Source organism: Pteronotus mesoamericanus, unplaced genomic scaffold (assembly GCF_021234165.1).
Source record: "Pteronotus mesoamericanus isolate MK-2021 breed Mesoamerican mustached bat unplaced genomic scaffold, CSHL_Meso_final scaffold_174, whole genome shotgun sequence".
Classification (NCBI taxonomy): domain Eukaryota; kingdom Metazoa; phylum Chordata; class Mammalia; order Chiroptera; family Mormoopidae; genus Pteronotus; species Pteronotus mesoamericanus.
Genome location: NW_026555309.1, coordinates 31045529 through 31071647, shown reverse-complemented (window position 1 = coordinate 31071647; position 26119 = coordinate 31045529). Strand labels below are relative to the sequence as shown.

At 37.2% G+C, this 26119-nt stretch overlaps 1 protein-coding gene across 1 annotated transcript in view; it reads left to right on the top strand.

Annotated features, from left to right (window-relative positions):
• The window catches only part of EIF3H (eukaryotic translation initiation factor 3 subunit H), an 89489-nt gene that overhangs the window by 54081 nt on the left and 9289 nt on the right, over positions 1-26119 (top strand). Inside the window, exons 3-5 of the mRNA XM_054590419.1 lie at positions 22773-22940; positions 24427-24526; positions 25729-25878. Coding sequence (XP_054446394.1) covers positions 22773-22940; positions 24427-24526; positions 25729-25878 — 418 coding nt within the window. The remainder of the gene's footprint in view (positions 1-22772; positions 22941-24426; positions 24527-25728; positions 25879-26119) is intronic.

Here is a 26119-nt window from a genome sequence, read left to right as displayed (position 1 = left end):
TTCATTATGACCTCTTTCCTGAATTACCGCAGTAGCCTCATAACAGGTTTTGTTGCCCAAGTGTTTTCCTTTTTAGTCCATCCTACACTCCAAAGAGACGCCTTGAAACAGAAGTCTGAGAGTTTCACTCCCCTACTTAAAACTGTTTTCTAGCACCTCAAGTCTCCCTGGCCTGAGGTCCTTTGAGACTTGGCTCAAGCCTGTGTTTCTGCCTTTTTTCTTGTTCTTTCTCCTCTACGCATTTATATAGTATGAAATTGCTGTTAAGAGTTCCCTAAAAGTTCTCTTCCACACTTCTTTGCATGGTGGTTTCCTCAGGCCGGCACATTGCTCTCACTTTTTTTTTTTTGGCCTGGTAAGCTCTTACCCATCCTCAAAACCTAGTACAGATTTGAACCTCTTTTAAGCTTTTTCTAATGCCCATTCCCTGTTGTCCCCTTTGTGGTTATTCTGCACCCTATCCTCTGGTGAATTTATTTTGTGGCATTGCTACCTACCATGGAGCTTTCTTACCTGCTGTGACCTGCTTGAAGGCAAGAACTGAGTCTTAATTCAAGGCTGGCTGCCAGCTCCTACCTCGGTGCCCAAAAATAGACATAGGTGCTTAGGAAACACCGGCAGAGATCATCTGGAACTGGAGTTAGGACTCACTCTGTAATGACTTGGAATATCTTTTTACGTCCTCCTATTTTTCATGTAATATGGATGATTTGAGCCCATTTGGTCACTCATCTTTTATTTTCCAGGATATGTAGACTCTATTATCCTTTCTGATTAGTAGGTAGTCAAGATATCCACAGAATCACCACAAACATACAAAATTAACTCCATAGAGCTATACTTTGAACTTGGTATAAAATCAATTCCTGATGTGATGATAAATGCCTTATATTTAAGTAATATGGTTTTAATTCTGAATGTGGAATCCAAAATAAGCTTCATAAATAACTTTTGTAAATATTCCCTAAGGCTTTTATGATTAGTTGTTTCATCCAGTAGTGAAAAGGCAGAAATGGGAAATCACGTATTCATTCTTCTCATTGATGACTTCCTGTGTTTAATAGTCGGACTAGTCTGTAATAGTATTCTCTTTTTTACTGTCAGTAAAGTTTATTGTATTAAAATGCTTGGTAAAATCCAGTGTCTCTTTCATGGGTACTAATGGAAGTAGCTGATAGTGTGAGGTGATGGAAACATTTTCTTTCTAAACACTTTTCAGTTTGCAGTTGATTTCTGTTACTCTCGGGGCCTGATCCTTCACAGCTGTTAGAAAATGTAAGTGGGTCCCTCTCCTGCTGTGCAGATCTTTCCTTGTTTGGGAACCTTTCATGGCACGGTAGGGGCTTTTAAAAGTGTCACAAATGTAAGGCAATTTATACTGCAGTAAGCATGGAATTTTGTTGTTGCTGTTTATAGTGGAGAATTGAAAGTTAAAAGTAAATGGAGAAGAGAAAGGCTGCTGAGCACGGTAAGCTTATAAAAGTAGCTTATTTTGAGTTAATAATGCCGTCTCTTCTGGCCATCTGTACTTTCTCTCTTTTCCCTTTTTCTTTATTCTACTCCAAAGTGTCTTACTGGTGATTTGAAAAATAAAAACAGAGTTAGATTGATGAATCACAGACAAGAAATAATGTACATCCTGTCCTGATTAATATACTTGGGGGAGGGGTGTAATCAGCCATCATCACGTGGTAGAAGCAGTCTATTGAATAGCTACATGATTTGAACTCAAGTGTGTACTTACTACAGAAGTATTTCTCCAAGTATTCTGTGAGGCCCAGTTGGTAGCACATCGCTGAGAAGAAGAAAGCGCTCCGTGGCGGAAGAAGATGTGTCTTCGGCACCTTTTCATTCTCCATTATGCTTTACCACTTAGCATGGAGCTTACAGCTATCACACTGGAATGCTAACCTTTGCAGCAGATGTGATCCTGAAGCATGTTACACATTCCACCAGATGTTCCGCTTCTCTTTAGGGCAAACTTCTGGTTAGTTTCTTGTTTCAAACATTGTGAGAAATCAGAATTGGAAGTTTATTTTAGACGTACTATCGTCGTTTATAAATGAGAGAAAAGGCGCGGTCTTTTATAACCTCAAAGGTTGAGCGATTTGCATAATATCAAATACGGTTGCTGTGCCTACATTTATCAATCTTTTTTTTAATTGAGATTGTGTCTACATTCTGTATAAAAACGTTTGGGAAATATATATATTTCAAGAAGTTCCTCTTATGAAATAAACACTAGCTGTATTCTTTGTTGATTATGCAACAAATATTTATGATTTACATGCTCCTTCCAAAAAAGCATTTGAAGCAGCTATGAGCTTCTTGCTAATTTGACAATTTAAAACATTTCAGAATTGGACAAATTTTAGATATTCTTAATCATAACATCTGCAGGATGTTGATTTATAAACACTGTAAATTGCAGTGTTGTCTTTATGCTATGCATACTTCCTGTAGTGTATGCTTATAGTTCAAAAGAATTATTTTCTTATCTATTTCCTCCAATCTTTGATTTTTTAGCACTAGTCATAATTCTGAGCCTGGAAGAGATTTCACGATATTCCAAATTTCTGTGTTTTTCCTTCCCATCAATAATGGGCTAGCAGTTTTATGTGACATTAAGGAGTGTTGCTTTGAATAAACAGCCGTAGTATCTAAGGAGAAGTGCATCGTCTTGGTTCTTTGGAATAATAGAGGTAGAATAGTTGCTTGGTAATTTAAAAACGTGTAATAATTGAAGACGGGGAAGAATCACGGTGTCTTTTTATTTGAGAACTTTGCTTTCTTTGTGTTTGTTCTGCGTCTTCACTTTAGGGCCACCCAGAAAAAAACAGTTTCATAGTGGATATATTTTGGAAGACACATTTCGTGTTCTTCCTATTTGGAATAAAGCATTTTGGAAAAAGCCCTCATGTCTGCAGGACTTCCCACTGGTGAGAACTTGATCTTTTCCCTTCAGTTTCATTGTGGCTCTTTTCAGTAGTTGTAGCATCAGTACTTCTCTTCGAGATTAAAACACAGAACAGAGACAAGCTCTTTTTATTAATAATAAAGTGAAAGGCCGCAGATGGGTGATGAGTCCTTTTTGCAGATAGGGAATTATTAGAGACAGGTCTTATTTTCACCTTTTAAACTCTTCATTTTAAAATTGCACTACTGTAGTGGACAATTCTCACATTTTCTGTCTGTAAAATGGAGATAGTAACAGTACCCACTTCATAGAACTGTTGGGAGGATTACCATACATACATATGAAGTATGTAAGCTAATAATAAATGTAGGCTATTGTTAGTCAACTTGTGGTTTAAAAGAAAAAATAAAGATGGCTAAAATAAAAAAAAGTCAACATATCTAACCTACATGGATTGTATAAATCACTCAGTTCCGATGTAGTGTTAGCATTTACAAAACAAGCATCTTCATGATAACCAGAGGTTACGTTTTTTTGTATTTGCCCAACTTCGGTATTGTTTTCTTATAGTCCTTTTAGTAGATACTGACATAACCATTTTTTAATTAAAATAATTTTGTAATTTATATAAAAATTTTTAGCTTAAGTCATCTATCCCTGTGCATGCACACCACTGCCAAATAGAGAAAGTTGAATAGAAGTTGGTATGGACTGAATGTTCGTGTCCCTTGAAAGTTCACATGTTGACGCCCTAATTCCAATGTGGTGGCACTTGGGGTCTTTGGGAGGGAAGTAGGGTTAGGTGAAACATGAGGGTAGGGCCCTGATGAGATAGAATCAGTGTCCTTACACGAAGAGACACCAGAGAGTCTGTACCCACTTCCTCTTTTATGTGCAGACACAGGAAAAAGGCATGTAAGTCAGGAAGAGAGCTCTCACCAGGAACCAAATGAGCCAGCACTTGGATCTTAGGCATTCCAGCCTCCAGAACTATAAGAAAATAAATTTCTGTTGCTTACGACACCCAGTCTGTGGTATAATGTTATGGCAGCTCAAACAGAGTAATACACAAGTGAAGCTCAAAATTGGATATACTAAGGAGATAAATTCATTATACAGGGCATTGCAGCAAGGAAAAGGTGTTCTGCTTAACAGGTGGGGTGTGGCTCTGACTGCTTTTATTCTTGATAGGACATCAGATGTCTATTGAAATTGTTGTTTTATGGCGCCATCTGTAAAATGTTATTGTTTAGTAGATGGTAGGTACTTTGAGATGTTTTGACCCTAAACATTTATGTAAGTTTAGTTGATTTTCTCTAAATAGGCACTTAATATACTAGTCATAATTTAGTGTCTGATGATTATCATCTAAGCAGAGGGCTCTGTGGCAAAGTTCATGTGTCGCAGCCATAGCAAACAACATATTGCAACATTTTATTTTTATATATCCTCTTGGTTAGGTTGTTCAAGAGCAGTAACAGGCAATTGGAGGGTAAGACTTTTATCCCCCTCCTCCCCAGCCCTCCCACCACTCAGACATTTCCTGCCCAAGTGACTTCATACCACTATGCGTATCCTTAACGATTACTTTCATTGTAATTTTGTGGGAAAGGTAAACTTATAAAGTATAGAGCAATCACTTAGAATAATTTTTAATTTTTACCTATTTTTTAACCAGGACATGCACCTCTTACTAATGTCTTCACATGGGACCTGTGAAGTATTTTTGTGAGGGTGTTTGAACTGGGCTGCCTCCGGAGTCAGGGATATGTTTTCAGAGAGTTTTTTGTTTGATTTTGGGAAGTCCTTGGAGAAAGTGTCTATAACGTTGCCCAACCCGTGTATAAGTAATACAGGAGAGAGATGCTTGGAGAAAAAGACATGGTGGCAGTGGAATCAAATAAAATGGATATTTGCTAATTATTTTTAGTAACTTTTTATGGACGCAAGTGAGACACTGTTTACTTAAATTAGGCTTTTGACCTTGGTGTTTGACCTGGTTATCAGCCTCCCAGTTTCCCAGTGAAAAGCTCAAGGAAGCGGTCTTCTCATCCTTCCTCCACTTTCTTACTCAGTAGCCTTTACCTAATGGTGAGTTTTGCGAGAGCTTCGTGTAGCTTGATCCCTTCCATGTAAAGCACAGTTCTACAGCCAGTGGACCCGACTTTAATGCTCTTTGATCAGAACATAGCCTTTGACATGAATTTCTGTCTCCTGGACCCTCTGCTGTAGTTCCATAGGAACATCTGGTTTACCTCTTGAAGTGCTTCTGTTACTGAACTCAAATTATTGCATCTCTCTTTTGCCTTTTCTCTCCCTATCTTATCTATATCTTTAAACTTAACTATCACTTTTGTGAGCATGTGAATTTTGTTATGAATCAGAGAACAGAATGTACTCTATTTGAACTTTTAACCCTTGCTAAGTTTTTTTTTAAAGTGATTTTTGGATTATAAAAAATTAACAGAACAATATTGCAGAGAATTTGGAAAAGAAGAAAAATTATCCATCTTGTGCCTTTAGCACAATGGTGGTTAATAATTTGGTGTTTTTACTTCTAAGTTTTTAAAATAAACCGTAAAAATTTTAATGTTCTTTTTATATGTTTTGCATCATATTACATATTACTGTGTTATTGAATGATTACCGCCATTGTTGAAGTGGTGCTGTAAGCTTTTGGTGTGAACATAATTGCTGTTAGATTAGGTAGTTTCTCATTTTTTTGTTACTATAAACAATTTTAATGGCCACTTAAAAACATAACTCGTTTTTTATTTCCCCTCAACTTTTGAATTTTAAACTTCCTGCTGATTTCCAGAAAAGGAAGCAAAGTTACAGACATGAACATTTTTATAGTATATTGCAAAGGATGTGAACTTGGTAGCTGGGAAAGTCTGCCTTTGAGGTGTGGTGTTCATTTAACTAATATCTACTTTACATACGAAATATGGGAAGTGTATGATTTATTGATTAAAATATGATAGGTACTCAATAGGTGGAAGCTCTTCTTCATACCAGCATTTTTCTTTAAACGTTATTGCTCTTAGTAGTATATGACAGTACAATTTGAGTGTGACTGTATACAAGCTGTACTTTATTATACGAACTGGGACACTTTAGTCCCAAACCAATGCGAAATCATGGGGGACATCAGGACAAGTGTAAACTGGGATCCAGCCAACTGGGACGTATTCCATCCTATGATTAAATCACATCTTAAGGATCAGTGGCATTTTTTTATTACATATTTTTCAGGTGAAATTTATTTTAGTTCAAATTACTTTGATTACAAATACTGTTGCATTATGGGCTACTTATTTGAATAAGTCCAATGGAACAAAATTCTCCATTTAAAAATAATTGTAAAGGTTATGTTTGTTTTTCTACGGTATAGTCTTCTGAAAGAGACATAAGTAAAATTAACTATGTGACATTGAGTCGTCCTTTCTAAATACACAGAGTCCTTATAGAGTGCCCACTGAGGTTTGTAATAGCCCGGAACCTTTGCAGTGTTCCAGACTGTTTCAAGGTTTTTCTCCTTTCCTTCATATTAATTACTCTGGATAAATTGTGTCTGCTATTATTTCTTTTGTATACTACAAGACGAGCTGTTGTAGAATTCATCTGAATTTTTTTTTAACAAGGACTCACTGAAGCACCTACTTGTGGCATGCAGTTTACTGGTGCTGGGGACACAGTGGTTTCATTGGGAAAATGTGGACATAACAAGGCAGTTAGAGCTTTGTGGGATAATCTTGTGGAAGCAGCAGTATGGTGCACAGAGTTGGGCCACTTAACCTGAACTTTGGGTAACCTAGAAAGTTTCCAGAAAGAAGGGACTTCTGAGCTGAGACCTGGAAGTTGAGTAGTATATGCCTAGCTTTTCTCTTGCCTGCCATGTATATATTAGTACTGTTGTATTAATTAATGTACAGTTCAGGCTTGTGGGTCACCTACCACCTGTCCTTTCTGTAATTAGTAAGTAGTAGTACACCAAGAGACGAGTTGATGAGATGGTATGATTGCTCTAATTGGTCCCCAACTTCAGGCTCTCAGTTGCACGTGTATATGTTAATAGTTTTTCTAAACTTTTTAAAAGTTTTGCCTGTTCCTGGGCTATATCACACTTTGATAATAGTAGTGAATTTTGTAAGTTAAATGTTAAAATTAACATTTAAAAAATTTTCACTTTTCTACCCTCAAATTTGGAGCATTGAAACCATTGTGTTCACATACATTTTACATAATAAGGTGTAAGATTGATTATGACTTTCCTAGGAGACTTCTCTACATTATTTACTTATTTACTTATTATTCTCTCTCTCATATTGATTTATTTTTTTCTTTTTTATTGAATTTATTGGGGTGACATTGGTTAATAACATTACATAGGTTTTAGGCTTACAATTCTAAAATACATAATCTGTATATTATATTGTATTTTGTTATTTTCTTAATAATGGTTAGGTTCTTAAAGGCTGTACTATAAAGGATAGTGAGTTGGTCACTGTGTCTCAGGTAATAGTTTAATAGGGCATTTTGTTTTGGTTATATCAGTTGCAATTGTTTTTTATTTGTTGAATTTGGATTTGTAATTTTTTTTTTCTGTGTAATTCTTATTATTGCGTTGTAATACTGTCTCAAGAATCTGGGGAAAAGTGGTTAATTCAATCATAAAAATAGTAACATAAATACTCCATCTCCAGATAATGTAAATGTGTCAATTAAACAGGACTGTAGTGCCTAAATCAGTGTCCTGAGGAGAGCTGGGGTTTGTCCCAGGAACACGAGGCAGTGTTTGGGGACATTTTTGGTTGTCACCAGTTGGGAGGTGGCTGCTGGCATATGGTGCGTAGAACCCAGGATGCTGGGAAACATTCTGCAGTACACAGGACAGCCTCCCTCAACAAAAGAATTTTCTGGCCCAAAATGTTAGCAAAGCCCAGACTGGGAAACCTTGGCCTAATGGATTGTGGATCTGTGTATACTGGGAATGAGAATCGAGGAGTATGGTGATTTACACAAACAATTGGAAGAAAAAGTGTGACTAGGAATTACTGTGATATATGCCTGGAAATAGATTTTATGGACTTCTTCAGTCATTTGCCCCTAGTCCCCAAAGTTTTGGTTATTCATGAAACTTCATGAAATGGTGGCATAATGCCATCAAAACATTTGGGTGATTTAAAAGTAAATTACAATGGCATTTTTGGAGGTACATCAATAAAAGTTTTCCAGGACAAATATAAAATAATACTTTCTCAAGAATTATTTCCCAAAAGGAAACAAGATGATTGTTTTGTGAGCTATGGTAAAGGCTGGAAAAAGTGTGCTGGAATCGGTACTGACAGAGTCGAGCTGTATTTTTAGCGAAAAGGGGGCACTGGTACCGCAGTGGCCACTCGCCCGCTGTTTAGCTGCAGTGGCTCTAGAATTTTCCACTCCCCTGTTTTTGCTCCTGAACGGCAATGAAATTGGGACACATTCTTAATGCATGGTGTCTTCTAATTAAAATTGCCAGCCCTCTGTCTTTTATTATGCTCAGTGGAGTTTAGACTTGAATTAATGTTATCATGCTTTCTAATCTTACTTACAATGGAAGGAAATAGTGAAAATAATAAAATTAAAATTTCAGTATCTGCGTGCCGTGTCTTTAGAACCTGCTCAGAGAGAGAGGTGTAGCAGGAGATCAAGTGACCTGCTGTTTCTTACTGCCTGTGGGGAGGAAGGCACCTGCTGAGCCTTTGACAGGAGAGAAGAGGTTACATCTTCATACCTTCTTCAGGAGACAGTGCCACTAAAAGCTATTTCTATGCCTTCAAATAATTTGCTAACATGGCATGTTTTAGCTAAGCATGATGATACTGGGATGGGTAAAGTGTTCCCATTACATCTAAACACTGAAGAGGATAGGCATAGCTCCAGAACTTAATAAAATCAAGGGTTTGCATCTAGTCCCCAGAACTTCCCCAACTGAAATAATTTTTAAGTAAAGTGTGTTCCTTGGACAAGATTTAATGAGAAATCTCCTTTATTTTGGAGTCTGTCATCCATATATGTAGGATCCTCTGACAGTAGCAAAATGCTCGATGTTTTTCCTTATGACTATGAGCCTAAGTATAGGGAGCTGCTAATTTAGTACAAATAGAATGAGAAAAGAAACCTCCTAGCTATACAACCTATAACCCAGGCCATTCATGTACAGACTGTATGTGAAGATCCTTGAGGTAGATGGAAGCCATCTCTGTTAGAGATAGAAACAGTTCTGCTTTGTTTTTAATTTCCTGAAACTTTTACTTATATAATTAAAATTAGGATAACAACTTTTTAAAACTTGAAATCCGTGGATTTCATGAGTGTCAGATGTCTATTAAATGATCTGTAGATAATAAATTTTGAACGACAGTGTGCCAGTGCTTCTCTGAAATAAAATTTAAGTGTTGGGAGGAAAACCCAGTGACCTCTCACCAACCTCCTCCTCCTCCTTCAGGTTTGGCCTGGGGCCTGTTTCCTATGTGGGGAACCCACATCTGCTCTTTAATCGAGAACTGTAGTCTCTTCTCAAACTCTTGAACCTTGTTACTGCTGCCCCTCATCTGACCACTCTTATTGTTAGGGTTTCTAAGCCATATTTTTAGTGAAACTGTCTTTTTTCATTTATTCATATAGAATATTAGCACCTGAAGGCACAATAGAGATAATTGATTCCAATTTCAAAACTTAAGAAACACATGGAATTTTATTTGTGGAGGATTTTTATCTGGTCCCTGCTTTAATTCTTTCAAAATGTCAGATTTCTCACAAGAGTAATCTCTACCATTTGCCTATTATTTACTATTGTCACCATCACCGTGTGATAAGCATCTACATGAAAAAAATTTTTCACTTGAGATTAATTTAAAATTGGTTGATATTAAAACTAGTTTTAGTGGAAGTTTGGTTGTCTGGAGGGTTTTCTTTGTTTTATTATACAGTTAATGGCAAAGCCAAAATTGCAGTTCAGGTCTCCTGTTTTCTCAGCCTGCAACTATTCCTCTGTATTATTTTGCAAAGTAAGAAGGCAGGCCTTTGACTTCCAAGCTTGACTTCCTGTTTGTTATTAACAGAGATCATTTGTTCACTTTAAAGCCCCAAGAACTACCTGGGATTGCCCAGCTATTTTCTTTAGGGAACATGAAGCGTTTGAGTAGAGTCAGGAGTGTCACCTTCTGTGCCTGGTCTGCTCCCCTCCTCTCCACTGGCATGTCGGCTGCCGGAACCCTTTCTGCCTTCATCGCCCTATGCTGGACAGCACCTGGAAGTCTGGCGCGCTGCAGCTTGGAATACTGCTTGTCATGTGAATCTGTGTGAAAGGGTGAGCGTATGAATTTGCTCTTTCAGATTTTTCTTTCCCAAAATATAAGGAGAAAGCACACACAAACCATTTGTATCGCCCCTATCGAACTGAGCTGTACCCTTTTATGCAAGGAATGGATATATATCCTTTGGGGAAAAAGGACAGTTTTGCTGTTAAGGTGATATGACCTGGTTTGACATTGCTTTAAAACATTGCAAATGCCGAGTAAACTTAGCTTTCAAGCAGGAATTGTTTGATCTGCGTATGGCTCATTTTAAAAATACTCACCATATGCTGCTGGCCTAATATCTGTGGACACTGCAGTGTGGTACAATTTTTTTGGGGGGGAGGGGGTTGGGGTGAGGTGGGGGAGACCAAGAACTTCAGTCAAAGTAAAACAAAGATAGCCCTTCCCTAGACAGTTATTTATGCTTCCCTAAATATTTATTTATTTATAGTTGTGCAGTTTATTTTTATTTCTATCAGTGTAGCCCATAGAGGTTAATTTTATTTCAAACATCTGGCAGGATCCTGCCTGCCAATTGCGGAAGGAAATTATTTGGTCTGTTTTGTAGCCTTCCAGCATCTTTCTGTAGTAATTTTCTTGCCTTTCAATGATTTATATTATGCCCCCCCACCCCACCCCCATACACTGTATTTCATCTTCCTCTCTTAGGCAAGGGGCCCTCTACAGAAAAGCATCTTAGGGAGCCTCGGATGACTTAATGACAGCTTACTAGATACAGAGGTTCTAGAGATCTCTGCAAAAGCTTCAAAAAATAACAGGATTACTGAGTTGCTTGAGGTTGGTTTTTAGTGTGTAACTGTAGAATTTATACCTCTAAGGTACATTTGTAACAGCACAGTATATTGTGCTAAGTGTATTTTTATAATGTAATAGTTTTGCTGGAGACCCACTCTTACATGAATGGAGAAGAATTATCTATTACAGCAATTTTTAGCTGGTGTGCTGCAAAAAAATGTTAAAACATGCAGTACTTGACTATTTAGTAAGGGGCAATGACCTCTTTTCCCTTAGATTGTGAAATTAAAAAAATGACAATAGCCAACACAAGAATAGCTGTCTGGTGTGAATGAATCAAAATTATACCTGTTTTTTGTTGGATCAGCAAAAAATAAATAAAACTTACTAGATTGGCCAAAAAGTCTGTTTAGCTTTTTCCGTAAAATAAATGACACATTTCTCATTTTCACAAGGAACTTCATTGATTTGGGTATTTGAGTGTGTCACCTCTCTCCCACATGATATAATGTTGATTGTTTTCGATTTATGTCTCAATTTGATTGCTCTCAACTTCATCTGGTCTCCCTGACCGTGGAGCATCATGCAGCACGAAACTTCGAAAACCACTTTTGACATGTTCAATCAGTCACAGCACCTTCTCCTTGTACTGCACAAATCTTTTCTTGCGGTTCAGTTTTTACCTTTCTTGAAATAATAAAACGTATAATATGCTGGAAATGTTGCGTATTTTCTTCCATCATCAATATTAAAATAGCTACACAAAAATTCACCGATTTTGATACTTTTTTAATGCATGCTGATATAGCAGGTGTCACAATACAATCTAATAAAATTCTTTGCATGAAGTTAAAGACAACTAAGTACTACCAGAACCCTCTTAGAGAAAAAAACAAACTTTTTGGCCAACCCAGCTTTTTTGGGTGTGCCATAGAATGTTAGTAATTAGTTTAAGTGTGCCGTGATGTGAAAAAGGTTGGAATCACTGCCCTGTTAGGATCACCACTCCCGACCTTGAGAACAGTCTTGCTTTATTAGCTCCAGTCATATCACCTTGTGGGTAAGGGCATGTATTTTCTCTGGTCTACCTGGGGCAGTACTAGTTTTGATCACAGAATTTCAGGTGAAGCCTCCAGCCAGCTTTCCCCACGATGGACTTCCTGGTGTGGGTAAGACAAGGGTAAGAGTGAGATTCTGTTGGGAGCTGCGGTTTTCTCTGGAACTTCTTTCCTGTTATTCTTGTTGTTCTCATTGGTGCGGATTGGCTGCTGCGAAACAAAGCGATCACTGACTCCCACTGATTAGCCTCTCCCCCTTCTTCTCTGCTGCATACATACAGGGGAATGGAAGTTCTGTGAGAGCCAGGACCACATTTGGCTAGTTCTCCACTGTATCTCACCCACCCACTGTTACTCTCCTGGGTCTCAAGGCCCTTTGGGAATTTGGTGAAAGCCTTGAACCCTGTCTCCACAGTTGCATATGCATAGGGTCTTGGGAAAAGGAGATTGCAATGGGAAAGGTAGTGTGGCCTTGTTAAGGACAAGCCATGGGTTTTCTAACCCCAGGTTTATTGTGGCTGCTGTGAGGATTTCTGCTTGATTACTTCCTCAGCGTGGTACCTGTATTCCTTATTCTATAAAAATAAGTTTGGCTGAAACAGATCATATAGGGAAAGAGGTAGAGACAAGAAAGGGTGGACAGAGAGTGTGGTTTTAAGTACTTCTGTTTCTCTGACTTAAATACTCCATTGGAAATTATTTGCCCTTCCTAATCTTTTCTATAACTTCTGTCGTTTTAAATTCTTGCTAACTTTCCCTTATTTAGGTTGCAGTTAAGGAGACTTAAAAGATCACATCCTTCAGGTTTTCTTCTTATAGCATCTTTAATAGTGATCGTCTAGTCCAAATTCATATTTGAAAGTAAAGGAAACTATTGGATATTTGAGGCTGTCAGAGCAGACCATTTCACTTAGTAATACACGGCACATGACAAAGTGGTTTGCTGTATCTGACTGAATTTATGTGCTTCACTTGGATGGGCTGTATTTCCAATAACCTTTACTCAGTCCCCGGGTAAGCTGGCACTACTTTTTAGCCCTCCTTCCCACCTTTACCCATTCTCAGTGTTGTTTTTAGAGTCACCTGTTGGGGAGAAGGCAGGAAGCTTCCTTCCTTTCTTTGGAAGACTTACAAATGGAATCAGGAGATAGAAACTTATATAGCACTAGAAATTATATCATTATATTCCCAGTAATCATAGAACACCCAAGATTACCTTTTCTAGAAATCTAATTTCTGTAGCTTGTCTCTTTCTTTATTGAATCTGTTCTTTATTATACTGAATATAATTGGCTTACAGGTTTTTTTCCTAAGAAATATTTTTTCCTTTTGTAATCCCTTTTCATGGTAGATTGTTTTTTGATCATATTCATATTTGTACATGTGAATTCTGTTTCATGAAGTGGATGTTACAATTTCATAAACCTTTTTGCTTAAGTCGCATATACAGCTTCTAATCTCCTCCATTTTCCTGATTTTTCCTACTCCCAGTCTGGAGATGGAAAAAGAGGATGAGTTTATACAACAGTTGAGGAACACGCAGTTAAACCCAGTTCTCCAAAAACTTCCCCTTTGACCCAGAATAACTACCGTAATCTGGATAATAAATGGCATTTTTGAGTAGTAGGTGGTGGTGAAAACCTGTTGAGCTCTTCTTGAGGCTCTTCAGTGTACCAAGCTCTTTTGAGTGATTTTTATTAAATCTTAACTACCTTATGAAGTAGGTACTGTTTTCTCTCCCGTTATACAACAAGGGAGACCGAGGCTGAGGTAATTTGTAGTAGGTTATACAACTATTGTGTGATAAAGATGGTATCTTTACCATCTTTACCAAGTTGGCTAGGACTGCCATAACAGAATACCATAGACTGGGTGGTTTAACCAATAGGAATTTATTTCTCACAGTACTGATGACTGGAAACCCAAGATCAAGATGTCATCAGGTTTGGTTTCTGGTGGGGGTTGTCTCCTTGGGTTGCAGACAGCCCACCTTCTCACTGTAACTTCACAAGTACTCAGTACTGCCTGTGGAAGAAGAGAAAGAGGAAGCAAACTCTAGTGTCTCTTCTTGTAAGGGCACTAATCCCATTGTAAGAGCCCCACCCTTATGGCATCCACTAAATCTAATTATTTCCAAAGGCCCCTGTATATTGGGGATTAGGCCTTTAACATATGAGTTTGGGGTGAGTCAAAATTCATTCCATAGCAAATGGTATTCAGACCAGGTTGGATACTTCAGATTCTGCGTAGTCTGGTACCTTATCCCATTTCCTGCTTCCATGATTTAGGAGCACTGGTACCCAGATTATTTGATGACCATGTTAAATGTAGACAAGTTGTTCAGCAATAGAAAGTTCTATTAATACGTGTTTATGGTCTCCTTTAATATCATATGTATCACACAATTCTTTTGCTCAAAAAAAAAAAGAAAAAACCAAACATGGAAAATAAGGGTAAGAATAAATAAGAAAACAAAAATCATCTGTGATTTCACTTCCTGGAGAACTAGTGCCATTATCATTTTAGCATATTTCTTCCCAGTCTTCCTCCTTAGGAGGAAGGCGCAAACCAGGTTGTTTTCATATAGGCTTATCTGATTTATAGTTTTATATTCTACTTTTCTTTCTCTTAGCATCCATGCCAGTTAAATATTTAGGAACATTCTTAATGATTTTTGCCTTGGAGAGAACAAATTTGAGAGCTACCAAAAAGGTAAATGACTGTGAGCTAAAGTGTGGCAGAAGCAGTCAAGATGGATGACTCAGAGTGCCCCTCACTGAGGGAGAAAACATAGAAGCAGCAGGTGCGGAGGGTGGGATTGATAGAAAAATCAGTGTGAACTCATACAGAGTGTGGTACCTATGGGATACCCCCCTGAAAATGCTCATTAGGCAAAGAGCCATGTGGACTGGAGGTCAGTGTTTTAAAAATTGTCATTATCTTATGGGTGGAAGGTGAAACCACCAGCTTCTAGGTGAGGAAATTAAGGTTCAGGAGGAAAGATGTGTTAACTATCACCAGCTCACTGGGCAACTGTATCGAAGAGGATGTCACTCTCATTTTATCAGGTTTCCAAATTTGTTCTCTACTTTTAATATTTACTACTCACTACTGATACATCCCCTTCTGCTTTTTGAACAATTGGAGTTTGAGTTGATAAGGCAGTTTCTTACAGGATAAAACTATTAATTCATTTTGATAGCCCCTTATTCCTTTTGGGGGGTGGAGTTAACTTGTACAAAGTATTTTCTGTGTAATGAAAAGTTCTAATGTGGCCATTTTGTTTTACATTAAAAACCCAGATTCATAGGAAAGGCAAATCAAGTGTGATTGATTTTTCTATTATAGAAATGCTTTGTGCTTCTCAAAAAACTGCACAATAGTTTTCCTCTGACATTCCACACGAAAATTTTTTTTTAGGGTTAAGAACTAGGGAAAGCCTTAAGCTACTTTGAGGTCTGATGTTCTTCTTCCTTTGGATAATGTAAATGACCATATTTCTCTTTTTGCTTTAATTGCCAGAGCACTCAGCTAAATTTATGTATTTTAATCAAAATATCTATATCTTGCTTCACTTCCTATAGGTCCCTGCCTCACCTTCAGTTTCCATTTTCTATATTCTAATTCACATTTTCTCTAGCACCAATTTTACTGATTATTTTCTATTTTAATGCATGCTACTTCATGTCCTTTGTGAACATGGTAAGATGCAGGTACATAATTTTTGACTTTGACATTTTTCTAGTACATTAACAACATTCAGCTTCCTGAAACATCCCTTTCTTTTAGAACACTTGAATGTGCCCTTAGCTGTGACAGCGTTAATCTAGCACCTCGTGTGTAGCTGTAAATATGGCGGGTGTTGCCTGTCCTTTTCATAGTCTGTTTATTGCACAGCATGAAAGATACGTGTTTTTCTAAATCTAGAAATTCTCATTTGGCCTTGTAATATACCATGCTCTTAATTGTTACAAGAAGTAGAAGTGGTCAGTAGGTTATTCTTTAAGGGAGAGTTCTTCCTTGTGAGAGATAGGGGGCCTGAAACTTTCTGTCCTATGGCAATGAATTCACCTTGTTTGTGTAAACAGACCTCAAATGGCATAGTACAACTAACTTAGTAGTGCTCTCTATCCAGTTACATGCATGTGGTCTCATGACAAAGGATATACATGTGTATATATTTTAAATTCTCATAACCTCAGAGAAATAGGATCTCTTGACTGGTTTTCATGATTTAAGTAAGAAGATGATATGAATCTGTTATAGTTTGTACGCTATTTTGTTATTTTATATGAAGAATCCAGTTTATTTTATATGAAGAATTCAGTTTATTACATAGAAATCTTCTTGAGACACATTAAGACCTCAGAAAACCTGATTTGCAATAATTTTCAAAACTCTTACTGGGCTTTAAAGATGGAATGACACACACAGACCCATTCCCTTATTCCCGGCTTGGAATTCAGAAGAGATTATTTGCCAGAATTCATAAACCCTTTGAAGAAGAAATCAAACCACCTAGGACAAATGAACTATATAAAGATTATTTCTGAAAGATTATTAAGAAAGGCAGTATTTTTGTTGCTCCTATTTAAATGGAACAGGTTAGTTGCTAGGTACAGTAGAAATTATACTGGACACTTTGTTGGGGAAAATTGAACTGTTACCACACTCCTTAGACAGTCATGGGGTGGCCTTAATAACAGATGTGCTAGTTGGAAAAAAAGGACGAATATGTGATACAGACTGGGTGAAGATAATATGGGTGTTATAAGAAATTGTATATTCCATTGTTCTCTCCACCCAAAGGAGACTCTTGCTTAATTCTTCTTCCAAATGCACATTCTGTTTGCTTAAGTCTACATCTGCTACTAGCTTTGAACATTGCTTGAAACGTATGTGCAACTTGGCAGAAAATCTGATATGAAGAGAAAAACACAGGATAGTTTGTCTTGATAAACAATGGAGCAGAGCCTTCATGATTTCAGGCCGTCCCGCTCTCACTGGGGTCCCGTGGTGCTGCAGGGGAAGAGGCTTGGAATTATTTTCTTAACAGTCCTGCAAGTAGGTTAGCCCTTGGACTAGAACAGATAGGAGATTTTGATGCATTTCACTTCCCAGTCCTGTGTGTTGAAGTCATTGATTTGTTTCAGAGTTGTGGAGTTTTGTTTGTTTGTTTGTTTTTTAAAACCATCTCTTGATGGGGCTTAATTTATTTCTTTGCTGCAAAGGATGTGTAGTAAACCTGGTCTCTGTTCCTTTACTTGATGTGTTTATACAGGTCATCTTTGATCTGCGCCAGTTCTCAGTTACCAAGCAGTCTTGGCATACGTTTCAAGTGGTAACTTAGAGTGCAGTGTTTTAGGAGTCGATTATATATTTATGGTAATTATTGACTTTGACATGGAAAAATCTTAGGTAGTTTTTTACTTAAAATCTTACTGGAGTGCTAAGTTATTGGTTAGTTTAGTGATTAAATGGGTACATGCTGTGGTTTCTGAATATCTAGAAATTGTGGAATTCTGTTGTATCTGTGTGTTATTCTTTATTGATTCAGAAATAATTTACACTGTTCCAGTTGGAAGAGATGAAATTTTGTAAATGGGTGGTTGCCTGGGCTTTGGGAATCAGAGAATCTGAAGTCAAATTGAGTCCTGCCACTTTGTAAGTGGTGGAAAGCTGCTTTTATGAAAGAATTTCAATAATTGTGATTAGCTCATCAGAGTTATTGTGAGGATTAAAGTCAGATAACATATGCAGACCACTTAGCAGGAAGTCTGATATACTAAGTGCTCACCAAGTGCTGGTTTCTTTCTTGGTGCTTAGCTCCACCCCTTCAATTATACAGTGAGTCTCTGTATGTATATTTTAAATATAATTTTATAACATTTTAAAATAATTTGGATTTGATACAATTTTAAGTCATTAGGACAATAGATCCATTAAATTTTTAAAGTTTAAATTAGGTTACTTTGTCCTTTAAGAGTGCCCTCATAAGACATCTTTAGAACACTTTTCCCACCTTAATCTGACAGTGGTTGAGTTTCAGAGTATGCCAGAGCTTTAACTTTCTACTTTCTGCTCATCCCCAGTCTAACCAATTGTGGCAATTCTTTGTTCCTGTTTTTCAGTGAGAAATCGTATTTCAAGAGGGCTCACTTAAAATAATGAAATCAAAATGATAATTTTTAAAATGACAGTGAAGATTTGAATGTGAAGAGAATGCTGGCTAATTATTCTGCTTGTACTGAAAAGCTTCTAATCCATTATCCTTCCCAATGACCTTCAGGAGAACTCACGTCTCAAACTCCTGTGTGGTGGTTTGGCAGTGTAACTCCAGATACAGCGTTTAAATATAAGACAATATATTGTTGTCATTGCTTTCATATTTGAAGATAAGAGAATGTCCAACAAATGTGGTGGGTTTATGAAAGGAATAGTTATTGGGCAGCCTGCCTCAGTTAAGACAGCTGTAGCTCTAGGCAATTTAAAATGTACTATTTTGCAAAATGGCTATCTGGAAAAAGTGAACAAGAATATGCTGGCTCCAGACTAGGTACCGTTATGGAGTATTGTGAACCAGGCTCTTCTCTGCTTGGGAAAGGCTTAACCAATGGAGACAGTTGTAGAGGTTGAAGAGATTGATAAAACTTCAGCTCATTTTTATAATCCTTTCAAATTTTGTAGGACCACCTCAATTACATCCAAGTGTAGCTTTCGTATTAGAAGTCTGAGTTGGTTTAGGAATAACTACCAGTTTGTCTTTGAAATTGATTGGCTGTGTACTGTTTCTCTTTCTTTCATAGAGTGTTAACTTTTTAAGCTAAGAATGTTTAAAAGGTTCTTGCCTGAACTTTTTGTTACACAATTCTGAGCCCTTCTGTTGAGTATTATCATAAACTTTAAAAGAGTTCTCCCTCCAAAACCTTCTTCCCTTTGCTATTTATCTTTGGGAAATTCCCCAGGATTATTTAGCCGTTCACTCAGAAGTGTTATTGGTTGAAATTGCTGCTTGGGTTTCTGTTAAATAAGAGAACTTTAGAACGAAAATGAAAGTGTGTCTTAACTCTGTACCTACCTTACAAAGTTGCCTCCAAGTGCCTCTTTCTTACTTCATTGATTTGTGTTAACACAGCAGTATGGAGTTAAGGCACTTTATGTCAAAGGGCCTCAATATTTCCTTTTACTCCTGTTTCTTTTAAAGTGATTCTCTTTGTTCTGAGGTGTGAGGCACTCCCTAGATAGGAGTAAACCTTATCTCTGTCTAGCCACATCTTTTACATCCTCCTATTAAAACTGCAGCCCAGGAAGGTGAGGCTAGCTGGGCATGGGAAGGAAAATAGATCCAGCTTCCACTTGCCCAGAGCCTGTGGGCTGGGGCACAGCAGTGTCACTTTTCCTTATTTTTTTGTGTAAAACTTGGTGGCATGTCACCATTTTATGATTTTTTTCTGCATCTCTTCTGTAGGCCTGGGCTGGAGGCTGGTAAATAGGTGTGGAGCCTCAGATCTGTTGATTAATGGCGGCTGCCCTGCCTGGAAGCACAGTTTTGAGGTAGTTGAGTGAGACAGTCTGCTGTCCGTTTCTTAGCTCTAGTTAGGATTACTGGGATGCTTTTGCAGGGTTTTGGTTTTGTATTTTTTGAACACTTGGATTGGAAGAGAGGAAAATCTGTGTGGGCCAGGGGAGACCAGGACACAGAAGAACACAGACCTGAAAGTCTGGAGAGAGAAAGCCGATCACTTGGCTGTTTGTGAGTTGTTTCTTGTTCCTTGGCTTGTATATAATAGAAAAAAAAAATCACTTTTTAAGAATTTTATTGAATCAAAGTGACCTCATCAAATCATGCAGTTATTGGAACCTCATATGAGTAGTCCTGGAGAGGATTGGGCCTCCGTGCACCCCAGCTTTTCTGGGGAGCTTAAGTACCCCTTCCCTATCTTTTCATAGATCACTTGCCGTCTGGGTGATTTCTCCAAGAGGACATTATTTTATCTTACTTCTTTTAGGTTGTGTTTAAATTTTTTTTTTTTTTTAAATTGGGGTGGTAAGTTCAAATCAAGACAGGGAATGTCTAGAAATTTCACATAGAAGAGGCCCAGCACATATTTTTTTGTGTGTAATAGTGAAATTCCAGTGCATTGTAGATTTTCAAAAGCCATTTTCTTAACTCTCCTCTCATTGATCTTAACCCTTAAAATTTTATATTCATCTACTATATTTAGGTCATGCGAAAACTCTTATGATCTAAAAATAAATTTTTATTACAGTCCTGAAAAATCTGTGCCTCATGATTTTCTCTGCTATAGAAGAAGAACATGGAGGTGCCCTTCTCCATCTCCAATAATATAGAAGCTCATCTTTCCATTTCTGTATCCCCATCCCCAGAGATAAATGTGATGGAGCAGGAGTAGGTAACTCCCCAGGACGACAGGCCTCGCATCCCTTAGTTTCTTCCCTGCCTGAGAGAAACACTTCATTTTCAGCCTTATCCTTATCTGGGGGGCTGTAAAGTAGGTAAGACTCTGGATGATGAAGGAATTTGGAGGTTTGCTATTGATTATGTAGGGATTTTCTTTGTTAGTTTTGTTTTGTTTTTACCTCCTGCATCCTGAAAATGCTATAATAAAATCTATTGCATTCCGGCTACTTGAGGGGAGACTTTAGTTGAGATTACAGAATATTTTTCAGAGAAATGTTCTTTTTTTTTCTTTCTTTCTTTCTTTTTTTTTTTTTAAGTATTAATGCATGCTGGAGGCCCTGGTTTAATTTATGGAAAACTCATTATTTATGATTAGCATATCTGGCGAATAATGTGGAGTAATAGCATTTTGACTAGATGGGCTCTCATATCTTTTTGGAGATGGGAAAACTAAGCATCAGAAAAGGGTCATTAACTGAACAGCAAGGTTCTGCACGGGGGAAATCTCAAGAGCTGGCATGAGAACCTAGATCTCTCGATTCCAGGCCTTTTCTCCTTTTCTACTATTGCAAGTTAGTAGACTCTGACCTCTGTGTTTGTCATAGCGAACTTGTACATCTTGGACCTATCAACTGTTGAAAAATTTTCCTATGAAATCTTAGTTGCACTGTCGGTTGCTTGGTAGTCCTTCCTTACCTCTTCCCTATTCCTTTAAAATAAATGGTAATTTGTCTGGTTCTTCCTGTATTCGTTGTATTGAAACTTTTCACTTGTAAATTACATTTGATTAAATTTTATTAGCCAAATCAGTGGTTTTACATTACTTTCAAAGAATGATGGCATTTTAAAGCAGGAAGAGACCATAGCAGTGATTCTGTCTTAAATTTATGTGGCTGATATGAACCTGTTAAACTAGCTGGTTAAGGGGGGGTCTCATGTAACAGGGAGACAAAAATTGAAGATAAAAGATAATTGATAGAAGATTATCACATTAATTTTATCCTGCTTCTTCTTGAGACCACTGTATTGTGTTTAAAAGGAAAAATTTTTTTAAAAAACATAATTTCTTGAGTGGTTGATGAGTTGACTGCCATTTTTTTTATCATGAGAACTAGACCTTCCTTGGAATAAGCAGATTTATACTTTCCTTGCCAAGCAACAAGTGCTGAAAAATAAGACTGCGTCCATCAAAGGAAGGTTCTTTTATATGTCATGATCCTAAATTTTGTTTGCTTTGTGAAACTATAGTGCTATAATCAAGGAAATGACAAACATAGAACTTTACTTTTGTTAAAACTTTATTGTGGTTAAAAAATGAAATGGTTAGATTTTGAGTTAAGCAAATGTATATACTCAACATAGTTATGCATTTATTATAATAGAAATAGCTTGGATATTATGTTGACTATAAAATTTTCTTCTGTATCACATATTTGCTATTCATTATTGGGCTAAATTGCTCTTTTAATGTTTTATTCATTGTCAGCTTGCACCTATTTTCCCCGTAATGCTGCTTTAAGTTGATAATATACATTGTAGTCATTAATTTGACAAAAGCAAAAGTTATCCAACCTTTTTATTTCGTACATGGAAGTTAACATAAAACTCTTCTGACAAAAAATATTATCTATTGCTTAACACAAAGCAACACAAAAACAAGAAAAATAGAATTATTTTTTAAATTTAGCATATGCAGCAGGGGGCACCAGATGAAGGCAAAAATGAATTCTTATATTTTAAATCAGCTACAGCTTGTATCCTGTTCACATTTAAATAATGTGGTAGTTAATTGTTTCCCTATTAATTTTCTTAATGGCTTTAACTTTTCAGTTCTAAAAGCTGTGTCGAAGAAGGCATTGATAACAACTCTCACTTACTAATTCAAATGAAACTTCTTACAGCCACCAGATTAGTAATTACGCACATTTTTTTCCTTAAACATATACTACTTTTAGGGTTTTAAAAAAGGGAGTGGAAACTACATTTAATAAATAATTCCTTGTTTAGCACAGGCATGATTATTTTGTTTCTAATACCTTTTCTACAACATTTTTTTTTTTACTACTAGAAAAAGGAAAGTCCTAGTGATTTGAAATGATTTAAACTCTTGATTTTATTTTCTTTGTATGTGAACGGAATGAATTTTAAATCTGAAAACCTGTTCCATTTAACTAATACATAGTTGTATAGGAATTTACTTCTGAAAGAGCTTGTTGTTAATATTGGTGGCACTATTCAGTTGTTTCTCTTTTATCCCCCACCTCCCCATCATCTAGTTCAGTATCAGATGGAAATGATGCGCAGCCTTCGCCATGTCAACATTGACCATCTCCACGTGGGCTGGTACCAGTCCACATACTACGGCTCATTCATCACCCGGGCGCTCCTGGACTCCCAGTTCAGTTACCAGCATGCCATTGAAGAGTCTGTTGTTCTCATTTACGGTTTGTAGGAGTTTCCTTTATTATTCTTTTCTTCCCTTAATATCATTACTACTACTATTTTTGCTTTCTGTCTTTTTGCCTCTAAGAGCAGCCTGGCAGGCCTTCTCAAGTAAATACCAACCCTGTTTCTGCAGCAGCCTCAGCAGCAGCTAAGTCTAGACAGGGTTTCCTTCTTTCTGTTTATTTTTCTTGCTATCAGAGCCCTGATGTGTACATTTTGGAATGCTGGAGTAGCTGCTTCATTTTTATTCCTCCATCTCCCCTCCCTCATTTGAAAGGGCTGGTGGAACTAGACCAGATGTCTAACAAACCCCGATTGCTAGAGTGTCTGGCTCTGTACGTGACTGACCAATCATAACACAGCGTGCCAAGTTTTTTTTTATACCTCTGACAGCAGCGTACAAAACCTGGACTGTTTCTTAGCACAAAGATTTTTTTCTTTTCGGCCCATTTAATGGTGTTTCCTCAAGCTCTCCAGACCAGATGTTCTGTGCTGTATCAGAACTGTAGGCAATTTAACAGCTTTATAGCCTTCCCCCTCCCCAAACACTCACAGTTTGCCATATCTGGCAGACTTGCATATAGTTTCCAGCTGAGAAGTAAATGTAACGTCCTGAGTATCTGTCAGAAAAAATACTAATGAATACGATCAATCTTATGAGCTGCCCCAAAATTGTTTCAGTATGTTAACAATTGGATTACAGTAAAGAACAAGTTGTTAAAGTGTACTTATATTGGCTGGAAACATTGCATCATCAGACCTTGATGAATTTTCCACTTGTTTCAATCTATTTTGGTTTTCATTTTATCACCTATTGCTAAAAGTTTCACTGTGTTAAGTTTCAGACAACATGAATGTTAACACAGGTTTTAGCCGAATGCTGGCATGCCAGAGCCGTTATCATGCGGCAAGTGCTAAGCCCCCTTACTCGTGGACTGTTCAAGCGGTTAGTTTGGACAAAATGAGTTTCTCTGAAACTAAGAAGACACTTTTGTGATAGCACTCTGACGTTAGTGTGGGTTTTGTTTTGTTGTTGTTTTTTTTAATCTGCTTTAACTAAGAAATTCAAACTGTGAATATTAGTGTAGATAAATTTTGTTCGTGGGGCTATTCACTTAAATTAGTTCACTGAAAAACCATATAAATACACGCAGTGAATTTTAATATTTAATCCTTATCAGCATTTTCCTTCTGATTACAGCAGATATATAGAACATATGATATATTTAATTTTCATGAAGATTACTGGTTCTAGCTCAGGAAGGTACTCTAGCTATTATAAGTAGGATAATACGTTCCTCCATTTTCACTTCTGTTTGATATACTGATTTGAATCTGCCTCAGATTGTGTTCTGATTGTTTATTTTGATCTTCATTTTGCAAAGGTTGTAAGGCAAGTACCAGAATGTGCCTAGAACCAAATGTCATTCAAGCCCTGGCGGTGACAGAATTCTTAGTAATTACTTTCTCTTTTTCTTATTTGAGATCCCATAAAAACTGCCCAAGGGTCTCTCTCACTGAAGGCATACAGACTGACTCCTAAACTGATGGAAGTTTGTAAAGAGAAGGATTTTTCTCCTGAAGCGTAAGTGTTTGGGGGCCTATAAGGCATACAGTGAAGGTCTGAGTGTTTTTCTTTTAAGATTTTAGTTTGCCACATTTATTGAATCCTCAGTGGTGTGGTAATGCTTTTGCCTTGTGGACGGTAGAAGTTTTCTGCATGGCCGAGTGCCACTTGATTTCTCCCTTTCCGTGTTTAAACTATTCTTTATGGAATGCCTCATCTGTTGTTCTCACCAAGGGTGAATTCAGTTGTAGTAGGAATTAATTAGCTACTGGGTTTGAAGAAAGAAATGATGAAATAAAGGGAGATGGAATGAATGATCAGCGGCTGTCAGATTGTAAACTCCGTGTCAGTCCAGTTGTGAGCTGTGTATCTCATATTCCGAGCCCCTGTTTCACGGCGGTGGGGGCGGGTATAAACACTCTAAGGACTCGGTAAGGCATGCGGTGCGCTGGAAGTTCTATGGGTGACAGGTGTGTCGAAAATTAACCGATAAAGCTGTGGTCCCACACAGTGGCATTGGAATATTTACATTAAAAATTTTAAGAAATATTCAGAATTGTTTTCATTTTCTGTTCATCATAGGAATTTTCCTATTAAAGTTAGTGGCTTTGACTTTATGTAGGACAGACAGAAAATTTCATTGCTAATTTTCTGTTTGACTCCTCAAAGAAATTAAGGTGCAAAGAACTTAAAAAGAAAAGCTAACTAATGAAGAATTTCTGAAGGATATGGTAGTTACAACTAAGCTTTGAGAAGTTGCATCTTTTCTGTGTTTTGATGCACTGTATGTGGAATAGCCTGAGTAGTATTCTGCTAGTTGTTCATCTCTTCAATTCAGGAGGCTTTTAAAATGAACTTTCCAATAACTTCAGTATTTCTCTTTTCTACTTATTTTTAATGTTTTTGATACAGATTATATAGCATAAGTTCCTATGACACTTATATTTTATTATCAGTGAAATTTTGAAGATACCCAGTTACAAAGAAAGAATAGTTCCTTTTGCCAAGAATCTTATTTTCTGGGCTTATAGCTCAAACTCAGATTATTTTCATTATTCAGATCACTCAAGTTATTGTAAACCTTATCCTCTCTTTTTTAAGAGAGTACTAATGAAACAAAGATCCTGGAGAGGGCCTGTAATTAGGGGAAATGTATGAAATAGTCAATTTAGCATTTATTTCTGACCGCCAGGCTAAAGTATTTTTAACACACTTCACAGATTGAAAAAGGGAAATATCACCTTTGAGCACATGTTTGAAGAAGTGCCGATTGTAATTAAAAATTCACATCTGATCAACGTCCTAATGTGGGAGCTTGAGAAGAAGTCAGCTGTAGCAGATAAACATGAATTGCTCAGTCTTGCTAGCAGGTAAGTGGCCCTGCCTAATGAAAAGTCCCTTTTTATCACTTTCTGAAAAAGATTCTTTTACTTAGACTCTAGCCTATGAAACATGAAGAAAATTACTTAAGCACGTTTTGAGGTTACTAAGACATGTAGCAACAACGTGTAATACTTGTCCTGCCCAGGAAAAACGCCAAACTGATAAAGTAAAACAGTGTTTGAATACTAATTAGCTCCTATTTGCAGAATCCTGGGCTGCCTTTGCTGT